This window comes from Monodelphis domestica, chromosome 6 (assembly GCF_027887165.1).
Source record: "Monodelphis domestica isolate mMonDom1 chromosome 6, mMonDom1.pri, whole genome shotgun sequence".
Lineage (NCBI taxonomy): Eukaryota > Metazoa > Chordata > Mammalia > Didelphimorphia > Didelphidae > Monodelphis > Monodelphis domestica.
The window spans coordinates 73,447,622-73,464,317 of NC_077232.1; the positions used below are offsets into that span (position 1 = coordinate 73,447,622).

General features: G+C 42.7%; 1 protein-coding gene across 4 annotated transcripts in view; it reads left to right on the forward strand.

Annotated features, from left to right (window-relative positions):
- Nucleotides 1-16,696, forward strand: part of DNAAF9 (dynein axonemal assembly factor 9) — a 169,263-nt gene that overhangs the window by 128,495 nt on the left and 24,072 nt on the right. For all 4 annotated transcript variants that reach the window (XM_007497284.3, XM_056802255.1, XM_056802257.1 and 1 more), the window contains 2 exons: nt 313-438; nt 10,670-10,707. In XM_007497284.3, coding sequence (XP_007497346.2) covers nt 313-438; nt 10,670-10,707 — 164 coding nt within the window. The remainder of the gene's footprint in view (nt 1-312; nt 439-10,669; nt 10,708-16,696) is intronic.

The window sequence follows — 16,696 nt, forward strand, 5'->3', positions numbered from 1 at the left end:
TGCCCTGAAGAGAACTAAAAGGCCAAGAGAAAATATAGATAAACAAGACAGTTTTGAAAATTATACATTGAATTTATGATATACTTTTTAAAAAGCAAGTTGTATACAATAAGTACTTCATGGTTTCTTATACAATCCTACTTTTCTATTCTACTTTGTTTATGGAAGTACTCATATTTGTCACTTATTATATGTCAGAATCTTAGACTTAAACAGTTAAGAGCTCTAGTTCATCTTGCCTATTACTCATTCTCTAAACCTTGAGGTATAGACATTTCAGCATTTGTCACCTGTTTCTTCTGTCTCTTACAGCTACACAGATGTTATTGATGTTGTCCAGGCACTCCAGACTCACCCTGATTCAGATGTGAGGTCAGCTTATGAAATTGGCACAGTCACTACATGTGTGGAGCCCCTGAGCTGCTACATGGAGCACAGGTAGCCTTCAACCATCAGAATTTACAAGGTTGGGTGACGGGAGGGAGTTGTTCTTTACAGAAAGTATTGCTTTTTTTTTAACCCTTGCTTTCTATCTTTGAATGCATACTAAGTGTTGGTTCCAAGGCAAAAGAGCAGTAAGGGCTAGGCAATTGGGGTTAAGTGACTTGTCCAGGATCATAATGAATAGGAAGTGTCCACTGAGCCACCTCGCTGCCCCAAGGCATCACCTTCGTAAAAAAACAGGCTTGTTTAAGTTTCTTCTTGGAGAATTCATTCTTTTTCCTTACTATATTGTAAGTGTGCAGTAAATACTCATTAGTATAGTGATTTTTGCCAGGACCTCAAAAGTCCTCAAGGCCACAAGAGTACCCACAGTAAGACCTGTGGACTTAGAATAACAGAACCTTAGAAGGAGAAGAGACCTCTACATTTGGTCCAATCCTTGACTTTGTTCATGAAATCCCCTGAAATATCCCCAATGAGTCAAAATGTTTTCAGGGGCAAAAAGCTCTTTGCTTATGAGGAAATCCATTTTAGTTCTGAATAACTCTCGTTAGGATGTTCTGGACAATATTGAGTCTACATCTCTGTGTCTTTCGCACTTTGATCTTCGTTTTGTTTTTTGGACCTACCCAGACTAAGTCTAATCTATCTTGCAAATAAAAAAATCTTTCAGGTATCCTGGTCAGGTTTCTGTGGCCACAGAGAAGTCATTTCATACAGAGAATGGGAGTTGAAATCTATTTTCTTAGGAAGAATGGCCCTATTAGCATTCTATTCTTTGTAATATAAACATTTTACCTAAGAAAAGGGTCTTACTTATCTGCTTATAATCTTGGTGGCCTGGGCTTTTGGTCAAGTTTTGACAGAATGGGTTATTTATAGAAGTTAGACTTTCTCAGCATCAGGCTTGATGAAGGACTCTGTTTTTCTCTTCAGGGAATCTAGCTATACATAGGACAAATGGGGGATCGACCCTGCTGCTTTTAGAAATCTCATCTTTAATCCAGAGAGGAAATAAGTCAGTATGGTATAGTGGGAAAGACACTGGATTTGGAGTCAGAGGATCTTGAAGATTCCTTTGAACACTATATCTCTAATTCTAGGAATAGATATAATTGGGGTCAATGACAACAATGCTTGGAGAAAATGATTAGAAATTGAAATGTGTTGATGGTTTTTGTTTGAGCCCAAAACTTATTGGAGCTAAAATACCACTGGGAACATTCACGGTTGGGGGGGATCATTAAATCACATTGTTGATACTTGAGTATAGCCAAAGCTCAGGACAAAATCACAGAATCAGAAAATCTCACACTTGCAGGGTCAAAAAAATACTGTTAAACTGCATTGATGGTACAGAGGCTGACCTTACCAACTGAGCTAGACATCTTAAACATCATGTCTCTGCCTTTTTTCCCCTCTTCTTTAGTCTGTGATATAAACCCTGCTTTGTCCTTAAGCATCTTAGGTATTTTGTTCTTCTTCTTGATCACCCTCCTAAATGTACACTTATACACACACGTACACACCCTTTCATATATGTGTATGCACACACTCCCCTATACACACTTGTGCATGCATGGACTTGGACGGACACATACATTCTTGGGTTCTTTCTGCCCTGTTCCCCAGTATCCTCTTGCTCTTTACATGCCCAAGTTGAGGCACAAATAATTGCTTACTTCTAGTAAATATTAATTTTCCCAAAAGCTCTCTAAAATTAGATAAGGAATTTTGTCACACCTCAGTCCTAAAAATAAAAATAAAATGCCTAAAATATTTGTTTAATTTTGTTACCCATTGCTTAGGAACCTTCAGAGTTCTTCATTTTTTACCCAGGACCAAATTACATTCCCAAGACCCCCCAAAATCTGACCAAACCCTTTTCTCTTGACAAAAAGTTTTCTCCAATTCAAACATTTCTACCTCCACACTTTTGCTCATATTATTTCCCTTCCCAGAAATTCCCTTCCCTATTTGCTGCCAATCCAATTCTAACTATCCATCAAAGTCTAGTCTAAGCCACCCACCAAGCTTTTCCTGACCACCCTAGCCCTCATTTATCTGTACCCCAAAGAACATTTAAGCATTGTGTCTGACTAAGAATGTACTTCCTGTGATTTTTGTCCACCAAGGAAAACAAATGAGTTGAATTGTAGACTCTGTGGATGGTAAGTTGGGGTAAGATTGCCATCTTTGGGTTTCACAATAGTCGAGGAGTTTTCTGGTCCCTTAGGTACTTGCTCCAACATCAGTTCAGTTCCACATTTGTCTAGTTTCTTTTGTGTATGTGCCTGTTGCTAAGGATACTGTTCCAAAGAAAAAAGAAGAATCATGAAATGTTGGAGTTGTAAGGGCTTCAGCACTCACTCGTTGAATCCAAACCCTTTCTAAACAAGCAACCTCCTCTACAGTCTCCCAACAGAGACTCAGCAACCTCTGGTCAGAGATCTCTCCTTACAGGGCAGCTGTGTGCTTCAGGACAGCCCAAATTCCTTTCTGTCAACCTCTCTGCAGCTTCTATCCAGTGCTCTTGGTTTGGTTCCCTGGAGCCAAGCAGACCAAACTCTGTTCTTCTTTGACAAGACAATTTCCAGCTTGTCAGGAGTTCTTTCTAAAACAGTGCATCTGGAGTGAGGAGGATCTGGGTTCAAATTTGACCTCAGACCCTTCCTAGCTGGAGAGAGTGGAGGGAAGAGAGATGAGGTGGGGTGACTGTTGTTGCCCATGCTGCCATCTCTCTTAGATCAGTCATCTGAAAATGATAAAGTGCTTTCCTTTAAGGAGCTTACAATTTACTAAGGGAATAAGAGTGCACATTAAGATGCAATGTGTAAAAAGAAGAGATCAAAGAGGGAAATGGAAAGATTTGAGAGGGAAGGGGCTATTCTTAGCTGAAAAGATCATTGGAATTAGTTGCACCTGAGCTCCAGGCCTGAGGGAAGAGAGAAGATTTCAGCTGGGAGAGATGCAGGAGGCATTTGTGCCAAGCCTCCTAGGAGGTCCCAAGCGTGTTTGTCATATTTCTACCTATTAATTGGTTTTGTGCTGGAGATGTTTGAGTAATCAGTGAATAGAACAGTTCTGGCCTTTCCCTGGGGGAGGGGGTACTGGACTGGACTGAGCACCATGAAGTGGCCAGTGGACAGAAAGCCTGGCAGACACTAGGAATTGCATAGACCATGAGACTCTGTAAGGAAAAGGCCCATCCCCAGGTGCCACAGGGCTTGGCTTTCCAGTGCAGGGTTTGGAGGTGGCTCCAAATAGAAGCTGGCAGCATTTTCAGGTCTGCAAAGCACTTTATAAATAGCACCCCACAAGCCTGGGAGGAAGATGTTGCTATTATCCCCATTTTAGGGGATGCTGAGTCCCACTGAGGGTCACCCAGCTAGTCAGTGCTGTGTCAGGCTGAATTGGAACTTGGATTCCCCTGACTCCAAGCCACCAGGCTGCGCCTAGTGCCTCTATAGCCATGGAGGCTCCCGAGAAGCAGGCCTGAGCTGCAGGGGCAATGAGAGAAACAGAGGAAAATGAGCTCCCCCAATGAAGTAGAACCAGGGTACCCCTAAGGAAATGGGTCTGGCTTGAGGAGTTCTTCTTTTCTGCAGCTGGGATGCCAGGAAGCACTGGAAAGCCTCCCAACTGGTCAGCACCAGCCTGGAAAGGCTAGAGAAAATGCCAAGAAGCCTGAGCTGAGGGCAGGGCATTGCATGCTGCCTCTTTGGGAGTTTATTGTCTCTTCAGCGATTAAGAAATCCTCACAGCTAATTCCAGAAGTTCTCAGTTCTCAGAGGGGAGGCAGATTTCATTTCAGAGGAAATAATACAGTGAACTGTTTCATTTAGTAACACTTTGTCAATTCCTATTAAAAAATGGACTCCACTGTCCTAGGATGCTCCTGTTTTCTTCTGTCTCTGAGCAGCTTTGAGCCCTCTTGCCTCCCCCTCTCCCGAGGCCCCCTCTCCCCTGGCCTCCTAGAACTGTGCCCTCTGGGGCTGTTCTTCCCCAGCAGGCCTACTTCGATTTCTCATTCCTCAAACCCAAGACTCTCTCCTGGCTTCTTTGTGCCCTTTCCTCTGCCCAGCTCTCTGGGATCTCATCTACCATAACCTCTTCTGACTGCCTGGTGGATGACAACCCCTCCCTGTCCACTTTCAATCAGCTTCCAAACCCTGACCACATTAGCCTTTCTTGAGTGCAGATTTGCTCTAGTCACTCCTGTACAGACCCTTTGCCAGGGTTTTCCTTCTTCCTATGGGATACAGTCAAGGTTGCCCAGCATGGCCTTTCAGACCTGCTCTTCTCTGAGAGCCTCAGCCAACGTGGTCCCTACCCTGAACAAGTGTCTAGATCCCTCCCTCAGCCCTCCTCTTTACCATTTACCTTTATCCCTCCTCCCCACCTATTCAAATTCTCCCTTTCCTTCCTTAATAAAAATAAAAGCTGACAAAGAACTTTTAATAGAGGATCTCATTTGAGTCTCGTGGTGGCCTTGTGAGGTAGGAAGCTCAGGAATTAATGCTATCTTAGATGAGGAAACTAAGACTTCAAGCCCAGCTCGAGTCCCATCTCAGTCAAGACTTCCTGGACCCCTTCATCAAAGTAGCATGTCCTACTTCTGTTGGTCATGACTTCAGGTAGGGAATCACATCTTTTGCCTCTTAGCAGAGAAGTGAACTGTAGGAGTGGAATGGGGCAGACACTGACACACATGGCTGATTGCTTTTTTTGGGGGGGGCTTGACTATACTTATTTGTTGTAGGGGAAGTCTTTTGATAGAAGAAATCAGGGAAAGCATCAATAAAACATTTTTTATAGTTGTTAAGTGCTGTGTAAATATAAAATGTCATTTTACCTCTGATTTTCCATCATGATGTGGTGGCAACTGTGGATTCTCCAAGGCTCTTCCAACAAAACAGAGCCCAAACTCTACCAGATTCTACCAGGTTTGAAGGGCTTCAAGTATGAACCTGGCTACTAGGTGGCCCAGAAGATAGAGCAGCAGTCTGGCATTAGGAAGACCTGAAATCATACTTACTAGGGATGTGACCCTAGGCAAGTCACATTACCTTTTTCTGCTTCAGTTTCCTTATCTGTTAAATGGTAATAATGGTACCTCCCTCTCAGGGCTGTTGTAAGAATCCAAAGGGATGATATCTAGAAAGGGATAAATACCTTTTGCCTGAAGATAGAGTTTGGATTAAATGTTCTCCCACTAGAGATTTAAAACCTGGGTATTCTCCATCTGGGTAGAATGACTTAGAAAGGTTTACTTGCCAAACAAAGGATTCTTCAGATGGAACAAATTGAAACTGATTGTCACAAGACCAAACCCTGGGAACTATTCACGGGACTTTGGAAACGTGCTTCATATTGTTCTCATCTTACTGTGTCAGAGCTAAATTCAAGATGAGGCAGGGCCATCTTAACAGATCTTCCTGCTTGAATTTCCTCCTGTGAAGGCTTATCATAGCATAAAGTTCATAAAAGCTGTACTAGGGGAACATAAGATTCTTGCACTCTCATCTGAGCTGGAAAGGCTTGATGGTAACTGCAAGTATAAGCTCAGAAATAGACTGTCTCTTCTTGTCCAAGGACCAAGAGAGCTAAATTCAGATGGGAAAATCTCTAGTCCAGTTTCAGTGGTGAAATTTAAAGTGACCTCCTTGTTGATCTGTGCCAAAGGAAGAAGCACCCACACCAACAAACTCAGATTCTGGAAGCACTTTGGCATTGGAGCATGAAATAGCTCTTGCCCTCTGAGGCAGTCTCCTGAGATGAATTCCAAAAATGTTTTGAGTAATGGGAGCATTGTTGGAATAAGTGTTTGCCCATTTTGAGAATCCAAGACTCCTCTGTACATGTGAGTTCTGGTATATGTTTGGCATTATTCTGTATGTTTATACTAGACACATATCCCATCCCCAGAATTTGCTAACAAGGTCCAGGCTGTCATGGTACAGGCCCCAAGACAGACACTGAGCCATTTCTCTAGTGACTCATCTGATACAGTACCAGATTATGAAAACAAAACAGATCTACTGATCTGACATTTGAGGACAACCTAGACAACAGAAAAACTTCTCTAAATGCCAATGGGTGGCAGAAAAGGTCTGATAGTTCTGGATTCCAAAATTGCCTCATCTCCAGGCTTCATGCCCAAAGACTAGTTTATGCTTCTCTGTTAGGAATTTGGATGGAGGCAGAGATGTCATGAAAATAAATTGATGGGGAAAGAGAAAGAATGAAAGTAGTTTGATGGAGAATTAATTCAGAGTCCATAGTCAGGTTTTAATGTATGTGCTAGAAACACAGTGAAATTCAGTTTGAAAAATATAGTCCACTAAATAACAACTGTATTATAAATCAGTGGTCTGTGTTCACTTTTTTGGAAAGTCATTATTACAAATATTTCAAACTCCACAAATACTGACTGAGTACCTACTATGTGTGGGGCACTGTGCTAGAAATTAGAGGAGGAGGCAGATTCTGGAGGAAAATACAAAATTGCACAAACCCTTCTCCCTGCCCTCAGGGAGTTTACAATCTATTAAGGGACCTCATTATAGGCCAGTACCATAAGGGACATACATAGTGCCATAAAAGGTATGCCCAGAGTCTTTGGAAGTTATAAGAATAAATATTCATTTCCAACTGGAGGATAGGGAAGGCTGGGGAATATGTAGCAGTTAAAGACAGATCAGTCTTTTCAGTGGAATCTTCAGGGTGAAGTCTTGTAAAATTAATGAATCCTACTAAGGTCTTGAGACATCTCATCAGAGAGCATCAGGGCCCTGAGACTCCAAGTGGCCAGGGGGAACCCTGCCCCCCAACAACCATTCTTCTGTGCTCTCTCCTCATCAGAAGAGGACATGTTTGATAAATGGTATGAGAAGAGTAACACAAATGAGTTGCAACACTTTAAAATATGATTTAGGAAAAACCATGGCAGAGAACATCAGTTTAGTGGTGATAGTGATGGAGGAAAGCATTGGCCCAAAAAGCTAGGAAGTAACATGATGAATCTGAGCTCATTTCCCTAACAGTGACACCTCTTGTAAGAAGCTTGGAAACCTGGTCATCTGAGATAAATGGGAGAAAACACATGAAAGCTTGGAGAATAAGGAAATAACTGGTACTGGCCCAGGGGAAGGGATTAGATGACCTAAGAGGCATCTTTCCTCTCCTACTTTGCTTTGATAGTTTTGGCAGATAAACTTGACCCATTGGCTCCAATTGTAAGAACTAGAGGGAACATTTTGCCCTAAGGTCTGTCCCCCACTCAGAAAATACCAGTTTTGATGCTTTCTACAAGTGTCTGGTGCAGAGTCTTCTTTCCCTGGGCTAGGAGATTAGTTTGCTTAATTTCACAATAAAGGAATTGCTTGGTACAGGGCCTGCAGACCCCAAACTCCTTTCCAATCTGACTACTGGCCACCTAGAAGTCATTTGTACCCAGCCCAATACAGCCTCTTCCTTGACAAATGTTATATAAGCAACTTGGCTTACTTACTTCTTGTAATTTATTTAGCCTCTGGGGGTTAAAAACCCCTGTTCTCCAACAAAAGATCAAGGATATCCAGGGAAATAATGAAAAAAAAAAAACACATATGATGGGGGCCTTGCAGTCCCTGACCTTAAACTATATTACAAAGCAGCAGTCATCAAAACAATTTGGTCCTGGCTAAGAAACAGAAAGGAAGATCAGTGGAATAGACTGGGGGAAAGCGACCTCAGCAAGACAGTATACGATAAACCCAAAGATCCCAGCTTTTGGGACAAAAATCCACTATTCGATAAAAACTGCTGGGAAAATTGGAAGACAGTGTGGGAGAGACTAGGAATAGATCAACACCTCACACCCTACACCAAGATAAATTCAAAATGGGTGAGTGACTTAAACATAAAGAAGGAAACCATAAGTAAATTGGGTAAACACAGAATAGTATACATGTCAGACCTTTGGGAGGGGAAAGGCTTTAAAACCAAGCAAGACATAGAAAGAATCACAAAATGTAAAATAAATAATTTTGACTACATCAAACTAAAAAGCTTTTGCACAAACAAAACCAATGTAACTAAAATCAGAAAGGAAACAACAAATTGGGGGAAAATCTTCATAGAAACCTCTGACAAAGGTTTAATTAACTCATATTTATAAAGAGCTAAATCAATTGTACAAAAAATCAAGCCATTCTCCAATTGATAAATGGGCAAGGGAAATGGATAGGCAGTTCTCAGATAAAGAAATCAAAACTATTAACAAGCACATGAAGAAGTGTTCTAAATCTCTTATAATCAGAGAGATGCAAATCAAAACAACTCTGAGGTATCATCTCACACCTAGTAGATTGTCCAACATAACAGCAAAGGAAAGTAATGAATGCTGGAGGGGATGTGGCAAAGTAGGGACATTGATTCATTGCTGGTGGAGTTGTGAACTGATCCAACCATTCTGGAGGGCAATCTGGAACTATGCCCAAAGGGCGACAAAAGAATGTCCACCCTTTGACCCAGCCATAGCACTGCTGGGTCTGTACCCCAAAGAGATAATGGACAAAAAGACTTGTACAAAAATATTCATAGCTGCGCTCTTTGTGGTGGCCAAAAACTGGAAAACGAGGGGATGCCCATCAATTGGGGAATGGCTGAACAAGCTGTGGTACATGTTGGTGATGGAGTACTATTGTGCTCAAAGGAATAATAAAGTGGAGGAATTCTATGGAGACTGGAACAACCTCCAGGAAGTGATGCAGAGGGAGAGGAACAGAACCAGGAGAACATTGTACACAGAGACTAATACACTGTGGTATAATCGAACGTAATGGACTTCTCCATTAGTGTCGGTGTAATGTCCCTGAACAATTTGCAGGGATCTAGGAGAAAAAAACACTATTCATAAGCAAAGGATAAACTATGGGAGTGGAAACACCGAGGAAAAGCAACTGCCTGAATACAGAGGTTGAGGGGACATGACAGAGGAGAGACTCTAAATGAACACTCTAATGCAAATATTATCAACATAGCAATGGGTTCAAATCAAGAACACATGTGATACCCAGTGGAATCACGCGTCGGCTATGGGGGGTGGGGGGGGGAGGAAAAGAAAATGATCTATGTCTTTAATGAATAATGCTTGGAAATGATCAAATAAAATATATTAAAAAAAAGAAAAGGATTTTCTCCAAAAAAAAAAAAACCCTGTTCTCAAAGGGCTGAAGGGAGATGAGATCAGTGTAGGCCTTGTGGAAAGGATTTCTCTCCTGAAGTTCCTTCTGACAGTGAGACTCTGTGCTGTACAAAGGAGAGTCTGTGCTATACAAAGGAAAGCTTCAGGCCAGGTCCAGTGAAAAGTTTGAGAAAGGAAGGCTAGTACCAAGGTGTCTTCCTTGTTTGGCTTTTGTAGTTTTTCAGGAGAGAGTATTAGAGTTCTTACAAGCCTGGTTTTTTACAAAAAAGCACATCTATCATGAGTATGAGGGGAAGAACTGGAAGTGGGAGATAGCTTGTCATTGGCATAGAGAGACAAAATAAATATTCTCATTACCTTTTTTTTTTAACCCTTATCTTCTATCTTAGACTGGATATTAAGTTGGTTCCAAGGCAGAATAGCAATAAGGGCCAGGCAATGGGGGTTAAGTGTCTTGTCCAGGATCACACTGGTAAGAAGTGTCTTAGGCCACATTTGAACCCAGGATTTTCCATCTCTAGACCTGGTTCTCTATCCACTAGGCCACCCTGCAGTCCCCAATTTCTTTACCTTTTGAAATTCCTCCTTTATTATAGAATGAACTCTCTTAACAATGTGTATAGTTGCTCTAGCTCCCAAATGTTTCCCCTACCATCACTCTTGGAAGTTGATAATTTGGAAGGTCCATGACCATAGTCATGAGGTTTCTGGGAAGGCAGAGTGCATATAACTGTTGGACTTGCTCCTCCTTGCCTTGACAAATGGTATCTGGATCTTGGACACCGAGCTGAAGAAGTTTTCTGAAAAGCTCTAGCTTTCTTCCCAGCAGTCCTACCTGTAACCTCTCTTGCTGGGTGTGGTTCATTAGATGCCAGTGGTTATGTGATATTCTTGTCTATTGGTGTTGTTCAGGTCTTTAGGGAGAGTTCTCATTCATAACACTGAGTCATAGAATCATGAACTGTTTTTTTTTAAATGTTTGAACTTTCATTGGAAGGCTAAGCGTTAATGCTTCTCTTTTTTTTCTCTCTCTAGATTTCTCTTTCCTAAATTTCTTGATCAGTGTTCACAAGGTAAGCAATAAGCTTGACTTTCTGCCTACAAAACAAAGTTTGTCTTTCAAATGTGATTTAAATACAATGAATATACTCTAGAGTTCCTTCAGATGAGTCCTCTGTCCTTCCACCTATAGTTCAGAAACCCAAGGAGTGATCAGTGCATCAGAGGAGAGCGATGACATTGAATATCTTCATCTCCTTCTGTGGTCACATTTTGACTCAGATTTTGCCTTTGGAGGATACTGAGTTGCCCTTCCCACTTCCCTAAACTGTTCATCAGCCTTAGCACAACCCTGGCTCTGTATCCCTAACCACAAGGCCACATGGCCTTGGGTCTGGCAGCACTGGAAGGGCTCTGCTTATGATCCCAAGCCCATCCTACAAAGCCAGGCTGTGCTGTGCATTGTCCTGAGGCTCAGCACCCCAAGGAGTGATATTTTTTAATATAAATGGGACTCCCTATGGTGGACGAAGATCTGGAGTGGCTTTTTAAATCACCACAGTGGGGATGAAGTACTCATTGTTGTTGAGAGACATGCACGGTGCCTGTGCTTCCTGAGTCTCCCAGCAAGCAGAAATCAAACGGAAACAACCTCCCCCTCTTGTCCCCAGTGCTGTGCCTCACCCTGCTGAGCCTGCTGCCGGCCTGGCCTATAGGGAGCCCACCAAAGTATTGTCTTGGGAGACCACAGGGACTGGCTGCTGTCCAAGGGAAGGTGGCTGGGGTCAGCAAGGACCCAAGGTGCTTGGAAGCAACTGGGTCTGTTTTGACCTTGCTGATGGAAAGCCAAGACTCATTTTCTAAGGTCCCCTCTCTTGAGAATCCTGCCATGCTGTGTCAGCCCCAAGAAGAGCTCTTCTCTATTGGGGGGAGGGAGACCACCAGGATTTCATCCCAGGACCTTATTCCAATGTTTAATCTTCAATTTGGTGAGGGTTTCTTTGGAATAAGTTCTGCTTTGAATTGTCACATTTGCCCACCTCTGGGCTACCATTTTTTATTATTGCCTTTAATGGCTTTGGCTACATTTCATCTTCAGAGTCACTTGCATGAAATGTAAACAGCCCTACAGTGACCTTGGTGTCTCTTGGCCTCTTGGCCCTCTCTGCCTTATGTTCTCCTCCCCCTCTTTCCTGTTTTTATGTTTTATGTAAGTGACAAGAGCAAGTGATTCAAGCTGCCTGCCTCTGACATAGTCTGTGAAAAGTGGCCTGCATTCATTGCCCATCCCAGTGCATAGCAGGCACTGTGCCCAGGTCTGCCAGGATTGGTCCTTTTCACCCTGATTCACCTTGACCTTTAATGCTGAGAAATCATCCATCTGAACACCCCCCAGGGTGGTACCTAGTGACCTGCTGGGTGAGGGGAAGGCTCCTCTAGAGGCCTGCCACATTGGCATGGCAGTTGTCAAACCACAAGAATGTGGCCCATCTTGAGGCAAAGCACTGGAAGGGGGGTGTGCCGTTCTCCCAAATGAAAGAAATGAGCATAGGGTGGAGTCTGGGTTCCCCAGGAAAATGCAAAAACCTTGGGAGATAGATAGATGCCTCTCATGACTTGTTTTGCAAATTAAGAAAAAGCCAGTGACATTATTTGTCTAACACTGCAAGCCACTACATGGATAGCAAAAACCTACCTTCAATAACTGCTATAGGTCTCTGAGGCTGGAGTCAAAGGGAAGTAAAGTCAGCCTGAGAGAAGAAGCATCTTACTGATCCATAAACATTTGCCTTCTCTTCTACCCTAAAACACATTTCTTCTCCTTGTTCCTTTCCCAGTGATTAAGATCTTGATTTTAACTAAAGATTATTTCAAAATGAAAAAAATATAATCCAGTGTAGGTAGCCTTTGTCCTGAGAGAATGTGAATTATTGACTCCACTGCCAGGACCAAAGAAGAATGTCAAACGGGTTAAAAAGGACACCAAAGCAACACTAGTCTTTCTTTCCTCAGCATTTATCAAGATGGCCCCATGACCCCCAATCAGTGAGAATACCTGTGCTTGATTTGGGCTCTGGTTATGAGCCTGGCCTGTATGCTGAATCTTGTCAGGTGAGAAAGCTGGTCAGGCTTTAGTGTCATTTGTTTTATGGAACCGAGAGAGAGGGTAGCTGGCCAGGATAGGGATGAAACCCACCATCCTGACTTTGATAGCCCTGTCCTGGAAGTACCGACTTGTAGCTTGACTCACTTAGCAAACATCGTTATTTCCCTTTGGCAAGTAGTTGTTTGCATAGCTGACCTGAGGAATGCTGCAGGGTAATCCGCCTGGACCTGCATGTTCAATGATGAAGGTTTAGGGAGCCAACGCCTGGGGCTGTGACCTGGGAGATTATACAAACTGGGGACCAGATTTGGATCGCTTGGCTCAAGATTCCCCTAAGACCAGAGAAGCCTTGAGCAAAGTGTTTAGGTCAGTCTGGAGAGGACCTCTGGAATAGCTAATTCCTACTAATCCTTGGAGCCAGACCCACCTCTTCCTCCTTTCCCAGTCCCACCCCAGATCCTCCCATTTGCACACTGTCTGCCACCCCTACTTGAGAGAATGCCTGCCTCTCCCTTGTTGGGGCTGGAACAACCACTTCAGCTATAGTGGTGCACGAGGTGAGGCCTACACCTTTGTCTAAGACATCGGAGAAAACTCAGCTTCCAAATACTCCCTTTTCTCAGTGATTTGGCTGGAGGCGTAGATAACAATAGGCCTTATTGGATTTCCAGATGATGTGTGAAGCTAAACGGAATCATTAATAAACTGAATAGTAGAATTAGAACCCAGACAGGTTTCAACAGACTAGAACAATGGACTGAATGGAATCAGATAAAATATCTTAAATTCCTACAAATGGGATCCAAAAAAAATCAGCTCCTTAAGCATAAAAGAAAGAAAACTTGGCTGGCTGGATAGCACTTCATGAGAAAAGGATCTATTCATTTCAGCAGGCCATAAGCTCAACCTGAGTCCACCAGGTGACTCTGGCACTGCCTTAGATTGCATTAATAAAGGCCTTGAGTCCAAAGCCAGGTTAAAGTTCTGCTGTAATCTCCTCACAGGCTCAGGGTCTTCTGTTCTATGGACCCCATTTTAGGAAACACATTGTCAAACTGGAGTACATGTAGAGCAGGCTGACCTAGATGGGAGCAGGACTGGAAATTGTGCTCTCTGTAGCACAAAAGAGAAGACATAGACAAGACCTAACAGCTGTGTGAAAGGATGCCAAGGACCAGACTTGGCCCAGGAGGGCAGAACAATGTCAAATGAGGAGAAGCTGCAAAAAGCCAGAGTCTGGGGGGCAGCTGGGTGGCTCAGTGGATTGAGAGTCAGGCCTAGAAATGGGAGATCCTAGGTTCAAATCTGGCCTCAGACACTTCCCAGCTGTGTGTGACCCTGGGCAAGTCACTTGACCCCCATTGCCTAGCCCTTACCACTCTTCTGACTCCAAGACAGAAGGTAAGGGTTTAAAAAAAAAATAAAGCCAGAGTCTGGCTCCATAGAAGGAAGGTCTTCCTTAACATGAAGACTGTCCAGAAATCAAGTAGGATGCTTTGGTCATCGTGAGTTAGTTCCCCGTCCCAGGATATGTTCCAACAGAGGCCAGATGACCATAGTTATGCCAGGCTGTTGTAGCAGATGAAACTGTATTATCTCTGAGATTCTTTGACTCTGTTCTTCTATTTGGGAATGTGTTGAGCCCACTAGGTTACTGCTGGCTTTCCATCACAATTCATTACCATTTTGGCCTTGGCCACCTCACCTATGATGGGCTCCTTTTTCTCCTAGGAGATCCCTTTGAGCTTTGGGCAGTGAGACCCCTCCAACAAGGGGGGCCCTGGCCCACCACCTGATTAAATGGTTACCTCTAAGTTTTTACATCAGTTCCACTTTTGTCTACTTAGTGAAGCTTTTATTGGATTACAGAAGGCCTTTGCTGGGCCACAGGTCCTTACTGTGAATGGCTTTAAATCAAAGGGACTGTAGAGGTAGAGGGAGAGAGGTGGGGATATTAGTGGCTTAAAGGGATGATGCTGACAAAATTTGGGTAAACCTGGTGCTTGTGAATCAGTTCCAAATGATGTGAGATAGGTATCCACTGACACAGTGGATAGAGCACTGAACATGGAATCAGGAAGACGTGATTTCAAATTCAGCCTTAGACACGGTGTGACCCTGAACAAGTCACCTTCTGTCTGCTTCAATTTCTTCATATATAAAATGGGGATAATAGTAGCATCTACTTCCCAGGATGGTTGGGAGGATCAAATGAGATAATACTTAGAAAACACTTCTCCAGCCTTAAGGAATAATATAGATATGAACTGACTGCATAAGTATAAAGTCTTTTGGGGTAAGAAATAAAGGGAACAACTTTTCCTTAGAAGTGCTTTACTAGCTATTATGTGATGGGAATCTCTACGTGAAAGGTGCTTCCAAGGCCCAGTGATCTAGGCAAGAGCCCAAGGCTCCCTTTCGTCTCCTAAAGTGCTTCTGAAAAAGAATGTTGGGAGAGCCAGAGTCCCTGAAAGGAAGGGGGACAGAAGGCATCCTGACAGACGTCAAGACCACTGACTTAGCAGGCATCCTAAGTCTGTCCATCATTTAGGTCATGAAATCTCTCTTCTAAGCTCCTAGGTCTCATCTTCAGCTGCCTACAGGACTTTTCCTCCAACTGTCGCATCAGACTCAACTGAAACTAAACTCATGTAATCCCCTAAACCCGTCCCATATTCTGATGTTGGCCACATCCAAAGAATCCTATTTGGGATGAACTGGGCATAGACCCTCTCTTCATTAGACCACATTAGTGTGTTGACTATAACCACTTCATTGTCATATAGCTTATTCTTTTTTAAGAATTTTTTTTCTGTCCTAGTAACAACTCTTAAGGCAGAAAGGCAAGGGCTAGACAATTGAGGTTTAGTGACTTTCCCAGGGCTACACAGCTAGGAAGTATCTAAGGTCATATTTGAACCTAGGACCTCCCATCTACAGGCCTGTTACTCTATCCTCTTAGCTATCTAGCTGCCTCTCATATAACTTCTTAATTTTATTTTATTTTTTGTTTTGTTTTACTTTTAATTTTTATTTAGAATATTTTTCCATGGTTACATGATTCATGATCGCCCCCCTCCCCCTGTTTTCTCCTCTCTCCCCTGCCAGAGCTGACAAGCAGTTCTACCTGGTTCTACATGTATCATTGTTCAAAACCTAGTTCCATGTTATTCATATTTGCAGTAGAGCGATTCTTGAACATCAAAACCCTAATCACATCATACTACATGATCAATCATATATTTTTTTCTAATGCATTTCCATTTCCACAGTTCTTTTTCTGGATGCAGATAGCATTCTTTCTCCTAAATTCCTTTGGATTGTCCTGGGCATATAACTTCTTTATAGCTTGCTTAATCTGATACATTTTGGCATTGTATTTGGGCTTTATACAGAACCATGATGCCTTGGGGGACCTGAATAGGGGGCACATTCAGAGCTCTTTGGTGACCTCAGCATGACTTTTTTGGCTTTCATAACTTCTGTCTTGGCTTCTTTCTTGCAAATAGGATGGAATGTGAATCACAAATTCTTTCTTCATTTTAAACATGATTTGTTGGGGAGAGGTACCAGGTTCTTAGTGAGTTAAACTCTGCAGCATCTCTTAAATTCATCCACTGCTACCTTTTTGGTATAGGACCTCATTCTGCTTTACTAGAGCCTGGACTCTTAAATCCTTTCTAATCCATCCTTCACACACTCCTGCCAAATTAATCTTTCTTTTGTATTTATCTGGCCATAGTTCTCCTGAGCTCAAAAACCTTCAGTGGCTCTGTTTAAGAAAAGTTTAATGTGGGAGTAGAAACACAGTAGAAAAACAACTGCTAACTCACATGGGTTGATGGGGAAATGATTGGGGATGTAGATTCTAAACAATCACCCTAGTGCAAGTATCAGTAATATGGAAGTTGGTCTTGATCAATGACACATGTAAAACCCAGTGGAATTGCTCGTTG